General features: G+C 37.0%; 2 protein-coding genes across 4 annotated transcripts; both read right to left on the bottom strand.

The window, feature by feature from the left end:
- On the bottom strand, positions 373–1,779 carry LOC104736313 (vacuolar protein sorting-associated protein 24 homolog 1). Its single transcript, XM_010456276.2, has 6 exons — positions 1,668–1,779; positions 1,404–1,480; positions 1,191–1,293; positions 973–1,094; positions 668–862; positions 373–564 (listed from the first exon to the last, which is right to left on the bottom strand). The coding sequence occupies exons 1-6, from the start codon at positions 1,777–1,779 to the stop codon at positions 484–486; spliced, it is 690 nt and encodes a 229-aa protein (XP_010454578.1). The 3' UTR covers positions 373–483.
- On the bottom strand, positions 10,407–12,786 carry LOC104736312 (probable glucuronoxylan glucuronosyltransferase F8H). 3 transcript variants are annotated; one of them, XM_019234389.1, is made up of 4 exons: positions 12,454–12,786; positions 11,583–12,349; positions 11,243–11,493; positions 10,407–11,161 (listed from the first exon to the last, which is right to left on the bottom strand). In XM_019234389.1, exons 2-4 carry the CDS (start codon positions 12,345–12,347, stop codon positions 10,693–10,695), a joined length of 1,485 nt encoding a protein of 494 aa, XP_019089934.1. In that variant the 5' UTR covers positions 12,348–12,349; positions 12,454–12,786; the 3' UTR covers positions 10,407–10,692. The 3 variants fall into 3 exon arrangements, with proteins under 3 accessions (XP_019089934.1, XP_010454575.1, XP_019089933.1); XM_010456273.2 differs by having other exon boundaries at positions 11,583–11,947; positions 12,032–12,784; XM_019234388.1 differs by having other exon boundaries at positions 11,583–12,786.

Below are 16,451 nucleotides of genomic sequence, written 5' to 3'. Positions count from 1 at the left end.
CTACCCAATCAAAAGTTCTCATATATTTATCTCTATACTTGGGTTTAAACGGTTTACGAACCAAATCCAATAAAAACCACATAAATCCGGTTTGAAACCAATTTTAAAACGGTTTACAGTTCTTACTTCTCAAATTTCAAAATCGCTTCTTAATTACTCGATCAAGTAGCTTTTGTTTCAGTACCGGAATCATTGACATTATCCAGAAGGGAAAACTCTAGATTTTGACCAGAAACATCAACCATCGATTAATCTTCGAAACTTATAATACTATTAACTATAGAATCAATTTTTAAACATCCATCAATATCTCCATCCTCGATTAATTTAGTGGGCTTTATATACTTGACAAATGTCATGATCTTTTTATAATAAAATTTTATGATTAGTATCATTAGTTGGTTTTTATTTCTTGATTAGTAACTTTCAAAAGTTGTTCGGATCAATCAAGAATTGCATTTAAAAACGAGTCATTGGAATCAGTTAGGATCTAACTTTAGCGAGCCTAGCTCGAATCTCCTCCAATTCTTCCTCATCATCAACACCCTCTGCAATTGCCTCTTCCTGCAAGGAGAAAAACAGAACTCTTCTTTCAGAACCTAATCTTTCCAGGAGTTAAACTTTTTTTCATCTTCTTGTAATAATTAATGTTGGATGGGAGGGTTACCTCGCGAGAAGTGCTCGCCTTCTGTGCAGGTACCTTTATCCTTTCCTTCCTAACAGCTTCTGGGAGTTCTGCAGCGGTTTCTCCAGCAATTGCTGTCAATACTTTGTCAACCTCTTCATCGATCTCTTCTTCCATATCCTCTGAATCTAGAGCATTGTCAATGGCCTCATTCACAAACTCTTCAATAACTCCTGCCTGCACACACCAAAGTAGCAAAAGGATATATATACACTCAGGGTTACTAACTGTGAACTCAGCTCCAAATCTGCAAACAGAGAAAGTAGAATGATACTTAAAAGGCGTACCTTAGTCATCTCTTTGCTGAACTCCTGCATCGTTGCAGCCATTTGTGGAGCTTTCATGAGATTATTAACAAGCTTCATAACCTCTGCACTCTTGGACAAATGCCCAACTGTTCGAGCAATCGCTGCAAATTTCCAATAACAGAATGAAGAAGCTTAAGAATCTCACATAACAAAACCTAGTAATGAATATAAAAGCTTCATCTTCATCTTTAACATACCAACACTCTCTCCAAGGTGCATTGATATTGAATTCATCTGCGCCTTATTTTCATATAGCCGGTTCACTGTTCTTCTAGAACCAACAATTTCCTTAGCAAGTGCCTACAAAAACAACCACACATACTCAAATCAGAAGAAAGAGAGCCAAAAGATTCCACAAACAAAACAAGCTTTACAAAGGCAGAGACTTTATTCCAAATTGGGTTATATACCTTAGCTGAGACCATATCATTACGCTTTGCAGCTTCTTTAATAGCTTTCTGTACATTCCTCTCCTCTTTCTGTATATCTGAAAATAGATTCAAACCCCAACCCAGATGATCAAAATCGACAACTTTACAATCAACAATATCATCCGATCACAATCCGATTCATCTAATCGAATCTAAAAGCAGTATCTAATTCAACAAGATTCATCCAATTTCAAAAAAAAAAACCCTAATTTACTTAAAAGAAAGGGGGATTTGAATAAAAACCTCGGATTTGGCGTTCGATGTTACGACACTCCTGTCGTAATTTGCGTTGCCAATCACGTAAGAGTTGTTTGGGATCAGGCTTTGGCTTTATGATGTTCATCACTCTCTCCATTGTTGCGTCTTCTTTGTTTTTTTTTTTTTTTTAACCTTTTCTCTTTTTATTTTTTTGGTAAAAGAACCTTTTCTCTTGTTCTTCAAACTTTAGGAGATGAATGAAAATATATTCGTCTGGCAGACCAAAACTATTCAACTAAGCAACCTGTTCGAATTAGGAATTTTTAAGACCGAACCGAACATAAACAATCAGACCGAACTAAAATAAAACAAATTTTATACAAAGATTATCTTCAGTATATATATGTGCTGTTGTAAAACACTTAGTGGACTATGTACGGACCGGCCCATATACTGTCCTTATGTCCTTGGCCTTATAGCCCATGTACTATCGGCCCATCGGCCCATCGGCCGATGGCCTTCTCAGCGATACCCTAGTCTTACGTTGGTCTTAGCTTTGGCCTTGTATTGTACTATATATAAACATGTAAACCTCGATTACTATGAATAAGAACAACAAAAGCTTTACCCTAAACTCTATATTCATAACACGTTATCAGCACGATAGACTCATAGCTAAAAACCCTAAGGCAGCCGCCGCTTTCATCCTTCTCTTCCAAAACCCTAAACCGTTCTTCTTCTTCTTCTCCTCCGAGATCTACCTCTATTATCTCGAAGTTCTTTTGTTGATTCACGAGCATCCTTAGCTCGTGATCAAGTTACATACAAACTTGATCGAGGTTCGTGGTACGCGGATCGGGGGTGAGTCCAAGTACGTGCGGTACAAGGATCTGTTCGTGGGAAGCAGTTCGTGGTTCTTGGAAGCTGTTCGTGGTTCGAGGTTCGTGAGATATCTGAGGTCTTTAGCTCCCAGATCATTACCGGTCAGAACCTATTGGTGTTAAGGTAAACAAAATTCGAAACCCTCTTAAAACCCTATAATCGAATTTGAACCTTAAAACTAATGAACCCTAAAACATCTAAGTACACAATCTAACAAAGCTTTAATTTCCTCAAAACCTAAAACTTAAAATCGGTTGTTAGGATTGTTAGATTGATTGAGAATTGCACCATAACTTTATCAAACTTAAAATCGGTTTTGATTGTTTGATATTGCTTGATTTGTCATGTTGCATAAGAACCTAGAAATTGTTTTGTTAAATCATAAGATAGAATTTAATTAAGCTGTTCTAGAAATTTAATTTGGATTGTTCATGCATCNAATCGAATTTGCTTAGGATTGTATAATCGGCTGCATAATTTAATCTTGTGTTCTAGGATTAAATTTTGTTTGTTATTAAAAGTTATGTTAAATTTCTATAAAGCTAAAACAATGAAATTGGAATTAAAATATAATTAAGATAAACTTCTAAATTTAATTTAGTGGTTATCGAAAATATTAAGAGAAAAAAGAAATCCTATCTAAAATTGTTGCATGCATTAGCATATTTGTTTTGTTGCTTTGCATGCATGAATTTAAACCATAAAACCATAAAGTGGCAAGCATGTTTCGGTCTCAAATACCGCATGGCCCAAGGCATGGTACGGTCTCAAATACCGCATGTCCTATTAATCAAGTGCATGGTTCGATCTTAAATATCGCATGCTAACATTCGGAAGTCTATTTCTGTTTATGCAGATGGCCAGCCTTAAGAGCCTAGACTATCCAATACTGAACGCTTCTGGTGATAACTACTTGCTATGGGCAATGAACACCAAGATCAACTTGAAGTCAAAGGACTTGTTCGAATGCATTGAAGAGAATTCCACATGCACGGACAAGCAAAAGAATAAGTGTATCCAGCACATGCATCACCACATTGCTGAGAGTCTCAAAAACCAGTACCTATTCATAGAAGATCCTCTCGCCCTTTGGACACAGCTTAAACGCCGTTACGGGCACCAAAAGACGGTGCTCCTTCCAAAGGCCGAGTACGATTGGAAACACCTAAGGATCCAGGATTACAAATCCGTGGATGAGTATAACTCCGAGCTTTTTAGGATTGTCTCGGTCCTTAGGCTGTGCGGTACGGTAGTGACGGAAAAGGAACTATTGGATAAGACGTTGTCTACCTTTAGTCCTAACAATATCGTCCTCCAGCAACAGTACCGACAAACGAAGTTTGCGGACTATGGGGAACTAAATGAGTGTTTACTGCTAGCTGAGCAGAATAACGAACTGTTGCTGATGAATAGTGCCATGAGACCTCCCGGTACAGCCCCATTACCGGAAGCACACAAAGTTGATTTGGGACAGGATAGTACTGCAGTGCCTAACGAGCTTAGAGAGCCTAGAGAGACCAACTACGTCCACAGAGAAAGACACTACGGCCGTGGCCGTGGTGGCAGAGGACGTAGCGGTCGTGGGGGCCAAGCCGGCCGCGGACGTAGTAATAAGGGCCGCGGACCGTTTAAGCCTCAAACCAAGGTAAAATCGGTTTGTCACCGATGTGGTATGTCAAACCACTGGGCAAAGAACTGCAGGACTCCCAAACACCTTATTGATGCATACCAAGAAATCTTGAAGAAAAATCCAGAAGCTAATCTTGTGCATCTCGATGATGAAGGAGACTTCGATCATGAGAATGATGACCTGCTAGAGACTTCCGATTGTTTCAAAGATGATGAATAAATTTTCGGTTTTATTTTTGGTTTAATTCTATGCTTTTATTTATTTTATGTATTGGATGATTGATTTGGTTTAAATTTAAGAATTTTATTTTATTGCCTTATTACATTACAACACAAAATGTTGTTTTATATAGAAATGGCTGAGGATATGAGTGAGCTAGTGGTGGACAGTGGATCCAGCCACACCATATTAAAAGATAAAAGATATTTTATCAACCTCACCATGAAAAATGCCAATGTTAGTACAATTGCGGGTATAGCAAATTTAATAGATGGCTACGGCCAGGCTCACATTTTGTTGCCTAATGGCACACACATTGAACTAAGTGATGCCCTATACTCACCCAGCTCTAAGAGAAACTTATTGAGCTTTAAAGATATAAGACAAAATGGTTATCATGTTGAAACCAAGGGTGAAGGAACTAAAGAGTTCCTATACATTACAGAAAATGTAAATGGACAAAAGAAGGTCCTAGAGACTATACCTGCACTAGCCACTGGTCTATACCATGCTAGGATTAACATGATAGAAGCTAACATGGCAAAGCACAGAATATTCAACGAACAGTTCACTCTATGGCATGACCGGCTAGGCCATCCGGGTTCGAACATGATGCGTAAACTGATTAAGAGTTCGAATGGGCACAACCTTATAGAAAGGAAAGTTATCCCTAAACATCTCACGTGTGTAGCATGTGCACAAGGAAAACTTATAATACGGCCTTCACCAGCCAAAGTCCATAAAGAGACTTTAAATTTTCTGGAAAGGATACAAGGTGATATATGTGGACCAATACACCCATCTTGTGGGACATTTCGATATTTTATGGTGATGATAGATGCATCAACCAGATGGTCACACGTTTGCTTGTTATCCACAAGAAACCTAGCATTTGCTAGAATGTTAGCTCAAATTATAAGGCTAAGAGCACATTTTCCAGATTTTCCACTTAAGACTATACGTCTAGATAATGCTGGTGAATTCACATCCCAAGCGTTTAATGATTTCTGTATGTCCATGGGGGTGAGTGTGGAACATCCCGTGGCACATGTCCATACACAAAACGGATTAGCTGAATCCTTCATTAAACGAATACAATTAATAGCTCGACCATTGTTAATGAGATCGAAGCTTCCTGTGTCGGCTTGGGGACACGCAGTATTGCATGCAGCAGAACTCATACGCATCAGGCCATCTAGTGAACACAAATATTCACCATCCCAACTATTAACGGGTCATGAGCCAAACTTGTCCCATCTAAAGATATTCGGTTGTGCCGTTTATGTACCGATTGCTCCACCACAGAGGACTAAGATGGGACCTCAAAGGAGGATGGGAATATACGTTGGATATGAGTCTCCCACCATCATAAAGTACCTTGAGCCAACCACAGGAGATTTATTTAAGGCCAGGTACGCGGACTGTCAATTCGTTGAGTCCGAATTCCCTGAAATGGGTGGTGAGACTAGCAAGCTGGTCAAAGAACTTACTTGGAATCAAACATCCTTAAATTGGCAAGATCCTCGAACTCTAGCATGTGATGCAGAGGTTCAAAAGATTATACATTTGCAAAAGCTAGCTAATCAATTGCCAGATTCCTTTGCTGACCCAAATAGAGTAACAAAATCGTACATACCAGCTTGCAATGCACCAGTACGTATTGATGTTCAGAAGGAACACAATAATCAAGTTGCTACAGAGTCTAAAGCCCGTTTGAAACGAGGTAGACCATTAGGTTCCAAAGATAAGAACCCTCGGAAGTCTAAAGGTGCAAAACAGACCGAGGTTCAGGGAATTATAGAAAATGCAGACATTGCCGCGGCAAATCCTAAGGAGCCCAATGGAGTTCAGGACGCTGAACTTCAAGGTCCTATAGGTGTTGATAATAATGAAATATCAATCAATTATATAATGTCTGGAATTAAATGGAACCGTAAAGATGTCGACATCGATGATATATTTGCATACAAGGTAGCACTTGACATAAATGAGGATCTAGAACCCACATCCATATTAGAGTGCACTCAAAGCAAAGATTGGCTTAAATGGAAAGAAGCTATTGATGTGGAGTTAAACTCTTTAAAGAAGAGAAGTGTGTTTGGTCCGATCTTAAGGATAACACCTGAAATTAAACCAGTTGGACATAAGTGGGTCTTTGTAAGGAAAAGAAATGAGAAGAATGAAATCGTGAGATACAAAGCACGGCTTGTAGCACAAGGATTCTCTCAAAGACCTGGCATAGATTATGAGGAGACATACTCCCCTGTGATGGATGCAACAACATTTCGGTACCTAATAAGTTTGGCCATCAAAGAAAAACTTGATTTGCGGTTAATGGATGTTGTAACTGCGTACTTATACGGTCCACTGGATAATGAAATCTATATGAGATTACCAGAGGGTATTGAACTTAAAGCAAAGAATGGTTCTCGAGAACAGTACTGCATAAGGCTAGACAAATCGCTTTATGGACTGAAACAGAGTGGTCGAATGTGGTATAATCGCTTAAGTGATTATTTGGCAAAGAAAGGCTACAAGAACGACCCAATCAGTCCATGTATATTTATAAAGAAGTTTGCAAACAAAGGATTTGTGATAATAGCAGTTTATGTGGATGATTTAAACATCCTTGGTACCTCTGGGGAAATCGCCCAAACAGTAGAATACCTCAAGAAGGAATTTGAGATGAAAGACCTAGGCAAGACAAGATTCTGTTTGGGGTTGCAACTTGAGTACAGTAATAATGGAATCCTTGTGCATCAAAAGGCATATACTGAAAAAGTACTCAAGAGGTTTAAAATGGACCAAGCTCACCCATTGACTAGCCCAATGGTTGTTAGAAGCTTAGACTTGGATAAAGATCCATTTGGTCCAAAGAAGGCCAATGAAGAAGTTCTTGGACCTGAAATGCCTTACCTCAGTGCTATAGGAGCGTTAATGTTCTTGGCTAGCCACACTAGACCAGACATATGCTTTGCCGTGAACCTCCTAGCGAGATATAGTTCTTGTCCGACTATAAGGCACTGGAACGGTGTTAAACACGTCCTTCGTTACCTGCAAGGGACGGTTGATTTTGGTTTATTTTATACTAACCATAACAAAGATGGTTTAGTTGGTTTTGCTGATGCAGGTTATCTATCCGATCCACACAATGGTAAGTCACAAACAGGTTATGTGTTTACGCACGGTGGTACGGAAATCTCTTGGCGTTCCATGAAACAGACTCTTGTGGCCACATCGTCAAATCACGCGGAGATTCTAGCCATACATGAAGCCAGCCGTGAGTGTGTTTGGTTGCGGTCCATGACACAACACATTCGGACCGATAGCGGATTGGAGGACAGCAAGGAAGCAACCGTAATCTTTGAAGACAATACGGCTTGCATTGCACAACTCAAGGAAGGTTACATCAAGGGAGATCGGACGAAGCACATACTGCCAAAATTCTTCTTCACACATGAACTACAAAAGGCCGGAGAAGTTCAAGTGGTACAAATACAGTCATGTGACAACTCCGCTGACCTCTTCACCAAATCGCTACCGACTACAACGTTCAGGAAGCTCGCGCATCAGATTGGAATGCAGAGGCTTAGGGACTTAGAGTGATGTTTGGAACAGGGGGAGCAATGTGTGCTGTACTCTTTTTCCTTCACCAAGGTTTTGTCCCATTGGGTTTTCCTGGTAAGGTTTTAATGAGGCAGCATCCCCTAAGCACATTGCAGCGATCCCATCCAACATAGGCACGGTCGTCTCGTCCAAGGGGGAGTGTTGTAAAACACTTAGTGGACTACGTACGGACCGGCCCATATACTGTCCTTATGTCCTTGGCCTTACAGCCCATGTACTATCGGCCCATCGGCCCATCGGCCCATCGGCCCATCGGCCCATCGGCCGATGGCCTTCTCGGCGATACCCTAGTCTTACGTCGGTCTTAGCTTTGGCCTTGTATTGTACTATATATAAACATGTAAACTTCGATTACTATGAATAAGAACAACAAAACTTTACCCTAAACTCTATATTCATAACATGTGCATATATATCTAGCAAGTAAAAAAAAAAGAACCTAGGATAAATGTGTAGAGAGTATGGTCGGAGTCGGCCCAACATACTATAGAGCCTATATGATAAAGAAAATAAACAATAGGGCCTCTTTTTATATGAATTTTGTTTGTTAACTTAGAGATAGGTCCAGGATCCTGACCCCCCCTCTACCTCTATAAATTTCTAATCAATCTCTTCGATACAGGGGGAGAGTACTTGACCAATAAGGTAATGACCATACCATTATTACATTATAGATGAGGTACTATGTCACTTTCGTCCTAAACGATATCATCATGATTAATTGGTCATTGTCTTTGTTGTGATGTTAGAACAAAACAACTTGTACGATACATCTTTGATAGTTTTTCCTAATTGCGGGTCACATCACTATTATTAAAACTGTTTAAGAAAATAATTCTCATGCGGCGTCAAGTGCATCCTATATATATGTTATTGAGAAGATGCAATGTTTTTGTATCCATTAGGGACTGTAGATCAATATAAGTATAAGATAGATGAAGGAAGAAAAAAAAACATATAGATAGTTGTGATTTTGTGATACAATAATATTTGATATGTGTACTGTTTTTGTGATGTTTACAAGACATAAGATAAGAAAAGTAAGGTGGGCCTGCAATAATATGTGTAAATATATAAACAAAAAATACTATATACAGTACAATAATATTATCACATTTATTGATATATGCATCTTCTTCTGACACACTAGCTGTCTCTTGCTCACATTGCTCTGTCTTTCATCTTTCCCTATACATAAACACCATCCTTTTTATTTTTTATTTTTATTCATCACTTTTTTCCAATTATATATACCACTATATTAATTCTATTAGCAATTTTTCTTAACTATGGTCAACTAAAGTCCAGATCCGATCCGAGTGTTTTATTATATGTTGAGTTTCGATCTTAAGGAACTAAACCAATTGTAAACAATGAACTGTAATGTTAGTGGAGATTTTGATATAAAACTAATGAATTTGGATCTCGATTTATANCTAGCAAGTAAAAAAAAAAGAACCTAGGATAAATGTGTAGAGAGTATGGTCGGAGTCGGCCCAACATACTATAGAGCCTATATGATAAAGAAAATAAACAATAGGGCCTCTTTTTATATGAATTTTGTTTGTTAACTTAGAGATAGGTCCAGGATCCTGACCCCCCCTCTACCTCTATAAATTTCTAATCAATCTCTTCGATACAGGGGGAGAGTACTTGACCAATAAGGTAATGACCATACCATTATTACATTATAGATGAGGTACTATGTCACTTTCGTCCTAAACGATATCATCATGATTAATTGGTCATTGTCTTTGTTGTGATGTTAGAACAAAACAACTTGTACGATACATCTTTGATAGTTTTTCCTAATTGCGGGTCACATCACTATTATTAAAACTGTTTAAGAAAATAATTCTCATGCGGCGTCAAGTGCATCCTATATATATGTTATTGAGAAGATGCAATGTTTTTGTATCCATTAGGGACTGTAGATCAATATAAGTATAAGATAGATGAAGGAAGAAAAAAAAACATATAGATAGTTGTGATTTTGTGATACAATAATATTTGATATGTGTACTGTTTTTGTGATGTTTACAAGACATAAGATAAGAAAAGTAAGGTGGGCCTGCAATAATATGTGTAAATATATAAACAAAAAATACTATATACAGTACAATAATATTATCACATTTATTGATATATGCATCTTCTTCTGACACACTAGCTGTCTCTTGCTCACATTGCTCTGTCTTTCATCTTTCCCTATACATAAACACCATCCTTTTTATTTTTTATTTTTATTCATCACTTTTTTCCAATTATATATACCACTATATTAATTCTATTAGCAATTTTTCTTAACTATGGTCAACTAAAGTCCAGATCCGATCCGAGTGTTTTATTATATGTTGAGTTTCGATCTTAAGGAACTAAACCAATTGTAAACAATGAACTGTAATGTTAGTGGAGATTTTGATATAAAACTAATGAATTTGGATCTCGATTTATATTCAGAAAAGAATTAATATATGCCTACTCATCAAAAGAATTACACGTCAGCAATACTTTACACTTCCACGTTCTAATCCACTCAGTGCTCGGCCAGCCAGCTCAGCAAACATCTCACGTGTCCGAGCTATAAACCCCACCTCACGTTGTGGACACCCACACGAGACATTCCCGGTTTACCGATTCCGAAACAGTCCGAAAACAATCCAGCCTAGCATCCAATTCCCATTCAGACAAAGAATCTTACGTGTCTACATCTCATTGGCTCAATACCCTTGACCTTCTGTACGACCGATCACCAAGCTTTCTCCGCAACGCCTCGAGGACACGCCACGTGGCGTCTCCTTCCTTCATCGGGACGTTGTACAATAGGGCCCGTTTGATCTCCGGCTCGTGTAGGTTCCGCTGTATGGCAGACAAATTAGTCATCGCCACGTGTTCCAAAATCTTCCGTAGATTCTTCACGTCTTTCTCCGCCACCGTGAGTGATATCTCCGGCCACTGTACCGTATCCGAGAACGGTAGCTTGATCCCGTCAGCTATCACAACGGGAACGCACCCTAACACCGCGGATTCCACTAGCCTCGGACTCCATGGTGCCCACCCTAGAGGACAGAGACAAAACACCGACCTCACGATTTCTGACCGGTACCCAACAAACCGGTGCCGGTTTAGATGAAACCGTCTTCTTCCTCCGTATTTCTTTAGAATCGCCGTTCTCACTCCCCTGTAAATGACATTATCAGTAAATTAACAAAAACACAAAAAGTCAAAGTCAACGAGAGAAAAAAAAAAAACGCAAACGCACTTGCTGTAAAAGCGTCCGCTAATATTCTTAGGGTTGACTTCCATCTTCCCCCGGAAAAACGCCCAAATGTCTCGCCGTCCGTTCGCCGGAGCTCTTTCTAAAGCTCTCTCAACACTCTCCGGCGGAATATAAGGCGGGATTACAACATGCTCCACTTCTTGACATGGATGCTTATAATTAACTCCAAACGTTTGTAATATTATTGACTTCTTCATAAACTCTGGTATCCCTTCCTCAATCGCCATGTCCTCCTTCATAAAAAAACAACAACAACAACAAAATTATCAAAAACCAATCTCCTCTTCTAGTGAAAGCATAACTTCAAAGTTTGAGAACTTACCATAGCGTGGAAGCAAGCACCAAAGTCATGAGAAGCAACAAAGACATGATCAGAGCCTTGAGTCCGGTTCCAAAACGGGTAACGAACAGAGATGAGATCAACGGCTGAGCTGATGAGAGATCGAGCGTGGCTTAAAGAAGGGAAGCCGTTGGATGTTGAGAAATTGCAAGAAACGTAGACAGGGACGAAGAAGTAATCAGCTTCTTCCGGGTCTAACGTACGGACGACGGATGAGAGAAGCGCTCGGTGAATCGCTACCTCTGCTGCGAAAAGATGAGTGGCGCATCGTTCTGATGACTTAACCCAATCGTCGTTATAACTGGCCGGTAAATTGTATACATATATCTTCATCCCGCTGAACATATCTTTAATCAGAAAAGGAAAAAAAAAAAAAATCAATTTTTGAGTGGAATCAAAACAGAGAAGAGGTAAAGGATCGATTTTTATACCAATGGAGGTGGTGGTAATGGCGGAAGATTCGATGAGAGCACGAGAAGGGAGAGACGACGACGTTTTATGGTTAGACAAGAGACGTATTGTTGAGGGAGATGAGGATTGGTCTTCTCCGGAGAAGTAAGATGTGAAGAGATAGAAAGAGAGGAGAAACCAGAGGATCCATGTGTAATAATTTCTGAAGAAGAAGAAGAAGACAAAGATGTTTCTTTTATTTCCTCCTCTGTTGTTGTTGTTGTTAAGCTGCATTTTCACGATGAAACCTGTCTTCTTCTTCGTCTTGTTGTTCGGTCTCGTTATGTCATGCGACATTGCTTTAGAGAGATTTGGGAGAAATGTAGAGAAAGAGTCGTTGATTTGAATGGATCTTTTTTTAGTTTCATCAAAACATTTGGAACAAAATCGTTGATCTACTTACTTTCTCATCATTCTCTCGTGTGGGTTTGGTTTGAATCCAACAGAGTCATAACAAATCATTAAGAACAAAAAAAGAATTAAAAAAAAAAAAAACTGAATTTTTCAGAGTACAGAGAGAGAGAGAGAGAGAGAGAAGGGTCACATGGTGATGATGGCAATGGAGCAGAATAGAGCTCGGCGCAATGGTCTCGGGTTCATCGCTGGTCAAGTTTTTCATAGTAACCGTACCAGTTGGATGATCTGGAATGACAATAATGTCCTCGTTGGCTCCGTAATAATTACTTTTGTGTGTGTTTTTGGTAAGTTGGGGTGTTTTAGATCTCGTGAAGGACGTACATGTGCTTTTTTATATACTAAATAATTGTGTGTGTCTGTCTTCTTGATAAGCTAATTGTTGTTTTTGGATTTCGCTTATCATGGTTGTCCAAAAAAAAAAAAGGATTTCGCTTATCATTTTGTGGTTAATAATGACAAGTTAGCTTAGCTAGCACTTTTATTTATCGTTCACCTTTCTTTCATAACTCACTTCTGATTGTACCAAAGTTAAACTTGTCATAATGAAAAATGAAACTTGACAAATTAATGATGAGTATATTGATCACCATACGTACGCAATAAGCCATAATTTATACCAAAATTTTATGATAAACTCAAAAAGACCCTAAAAGGTAAAAGATAAACAAAACCAAAATTTTAATTAATTTTTAAAAGAATTAACCTATGTTTTCTTAACTTTTTTTATCCTTTTTTCTTAATTTTCCCTACATAAAACATTTACATATGATATTGGGGTTGATCCTTTTTATTTCGATTAGTAATTGAGCAGCCAAAACATACATCGTACTTCATCCCAAACAAGTAATAAAATATAGGTTTTTTTCCACCTAGTATCTTAAAAATCGAATTTGAAATTGATGAGAATGACATGGTAACATACTAACATGTAAATGGAACCATATACATTTATATATTTATAAATAATTAGTGTGGGGCTTGAAAAGAAACGCAAAAGGTATCTAAAAACTAAAAAGCTTACAAGGGCACTGCCCACTCGGTGTGGGGGAGAAGGAGTGCAGCACATTCAATTTACACACAAAAGATATATTTATAATTAATTAAAATCCACTATTCATTAGTTGGTTTTTGCCTATGTAAATTGGAAAGTGTTGGTTGTTATCAGAATGTGTCATAGTGCCTATACACACATTGATACTACATGCATGAACTTTTGCATACATATTTTGGTTGAATGGTTGGCTAAATCTTTGTACACATTAATTGTGTTCGTGTAATAGTACCTCCTTAGTTTAATTATAATGTCGTCGTTTTCAAGAATAAAATTTGACTTTAAATGTTACTAATAGTATTTGACTTATTAATGTGTGTATATATGTCTACAAAATTTTAAATAGTGGAAGGGAATGAGTATACAATTATTTAAGCGGTTTAATTTCATTAAACCATATTTTTACTTTGTCCTAGTTATACTTCTATCAGTGGTCAATTATCATGACACCAAGTCAAGTAGACAAGTGGTTAACACTTAAGACTTAGAAAAGTAGTTATGAGCACGGACGACGCCTAAAGACGATAGAAGTTGGACATTTTCTATCTTTATGTTTAAGTATTGCCCACTTGGTAAGACAACGAGGACGCAACTAAAGGAAGCATAGAAGTACTGAAATACACCCAGTTCTTTTTGTTTTTTAATGCTCTCATTCATATATCAGAGTTTGTTTATACGAAGTAATAATAGCCCCAAGATTATACAAATGACATCCTAGGGAAAATAACAATCCTAAACTAAAATCCGGACTCGAAAATCACGTGAAAGAGTCGAATACCTATGCTAGTTCAAACGTTTATAGTGATGAGTGAACAAACAATCTCATATATCCCCACGACTACAAAACTTTGAACGTTGTAATTGTGTAACGGCGGAAACAAAATCCACCGTCACAGCAATATGGATAGGAACTGAGCTTTATGTTGGATATCAAAGTGGTTGTACCAATCACACAAAATGGTTAATTAGTTCAGGCTTCTGTTAAAATATTGTGTATTTATTAGTTTATTTAAAAATGCACCTACTGATTGGTTGCACTTTTTAATCACCTAAATAGACTATAGTAAATGAAACATTTAATACTGTAACCAACTCAATTCACACATTTACCCATCTGGTCGTAAAAAGGCTACGTGTATATTTATATACATGTAGACAGAAATGGATTTACATACACAACATTAAATAAAAATTATAAGAATGGACCCATTTTAACGCTTACAGTGTTTTTGGCCAACTAACGCTCATACTTTTTTTTTTTTTTTTTTTTATGTTCACACATATATAAATTATAATTATTGAATATGGTTGACTTAGATTTTGTACAATTTTGTACAATTTCTAAAATATTTGGTGTTATAACATAGAAACGTAATTTATAAACTAACTGATATTTATACTAATATTTCTTTCTAAATATGTTTATTTCCAAGGGATAAAAATAAAAGGAAGATAAAACTAAGATTTATCGAATACTGTTTCTCTGCAGCCCCCTAACTTAGATTACACGTCACTAAAAAAATAAGTGTAGTTTACATGCAAAAACAAATTCATAACGATCGCGACACTAATAATCAAACCAAACCTATATTTTTATTTTTTATGTTAAAATTCGAAAATATTTATATCATATACTCTATTATGCATGTTATGAAATTATTCCTTTTGATCATATATATTTCACTTTGGATGCAATTTGCGTTGACTATATAATAACTAGTCTATACATATTAGTCTTTTATTGTCAATGTATTCACGAGATAATCATTATTCGGAAAATGTTATTCTTCTCATTAAATTTCGTTTCTCTCACTATATGTGTAAATGTATATTTGCGTGCAATAATATAACATTTATTGTGGACTGGAAACATTACAATCGAAGCAACATGTTTGGTAAGGTAATTGCAGTCGCTTAGACTTAAATCAGAAGGAAGAAGCTTATTATCAATAAACTTATTGATATATATATCAATCCCTCCAACATCTTTTCTTTACTTTTTTTTAACTCTCTACCGATGTGAATTTAACAAATAAATTTGTAAAACAAAACATGAATAACCATTTAAACTTTCTTAACAAAAGCAGGGAATACTGGTTTATAATTAGTAAATAACAGTTGGCCAAAAAAAAAAATGGTTAATAACACATAACGCATTATATTTTATTATCACTTTTTAACCACGATTTGTAGTTTATTCTTGTTTCTACACATTCAAGACTCAAAATGGGCCTAAAGGTCTTTGCAACCCATTGTTAAATAGCTAGACTATGTTTCTCACCATATCACATTCACCTATAATTTTTAGATTGATATGTGTGATCTAAAAAGATCATGTTTAATTATTGATCTAGACCAAACGTTGATACAGCTTAATTAGCTGCTAAGAAGAGTGTTACAGTGTTACCAGATCTAAATACAAATTTTGTTTAAAAATAACAAGATATAAATATTTTTAATACAGCTCTAAATCAGAAACCCAATACTCCACAGTAAACAAAATATAACAAGTTTGAGATAGTGGACTGTATCATGAATTGTTCAAGGATATATATATATATATAGCCTAAAAACAGATATATATATAGCCTAAAAACAGAAAAGTTAGGCCCGGCTCAGAATAATATGTGAAGCCCATTTTTTTTGGATAATGGCTTTATGATCCCTTAAATGGCTTTAGTTTTTAAAATACCCTTCGAACACCACTCAAAAGACTTCTCATCTCTTCTTGAGCATTGAGCAACTAAAATGGTCTGATCTAAGCCTCTTTTCAAGTTTAAGTCGAATATCCTCTGTTGTGAGGATGGTTATGTACTTTTTATAGCTGCTTAATTTTGCCATTTTCTTTTTGAGTTCCTGGTTTAGAGCTGTATTGTTTTGAGATGCCTACTGGTAGTCTCCTTTTCATGTACTCTGTTTTTTTTTTTTTTTTT

This window comes from Camelina sativa, chromosome 13 (assembly GCF_000633955.1).
Source record: "Camelina sativa cultivar DH55 chromosome 13, Cs, whole genome shotgun sequence".
In the NCBI taxonomy this organism is placed as follows: Eukaryota; Viridiplantae; Streptophyta; class Magnoliopsida; order Brassicales; family Brassicaceae; genus Camelina; species Camelina sativa.
The sequence above is the reverse complement of the archived record's forward strand: the minus strand, read 5'-3'. Positions and strand labels throughout refer to the sequence as shown.

What these genes read in the sequence shown, in the direction of transcription:
- LOC104736313 (XM_010456276.2), bottom strand. Translation starts at nt 1,779, where the DNA reads ATGGAGAGAGTGATGAACATCATAAAGCCAAAGCCTGATCCCAAACAA. An exon ending in CATCGAACGCCAAATCCGAG is followed by an intron (nt 1,481 to 1,667) that starts GTTTTTATTCAA and finishes ATCTATTTTCAG; the next exon opens with ATATACAGAAAGAGGAGAGG. An exon ending in TCAGCAAAGAGATGACTAAG is followed by an intron (nt 863 to 972) that starts GTACGCCTTTTA and finishes TGGTGTGTGCAG; the next exon opens with GCAGGAGTTATTGAAGAGTT.
- LOC104736312 (XM_019234388.1), bottom strand. Translation starts at nt 12,347, where the DNA reads ATGTCGCATGACATAACGAGACCGAACAACAAGACGAAGAAGAAGACA. An exon ending in GTGCTTGCTTCCACGCTATG is followed by an intron (nt 11,494 to 11,582) that starts GTAAGTTCTCAA and finishes TTTTTTATGAAG; the next exon opens with GAGGACATGGCGATTGAGGA. An exon ending in AGCGGACGCTTTTACAGCAA is followed by an intron (nt 11,162 to 11,242) that starts GTGCGTTTGCGT and finishes TGTCATTTACAG; the next exon opens with GGGAGTGAGAACGGCGATTC.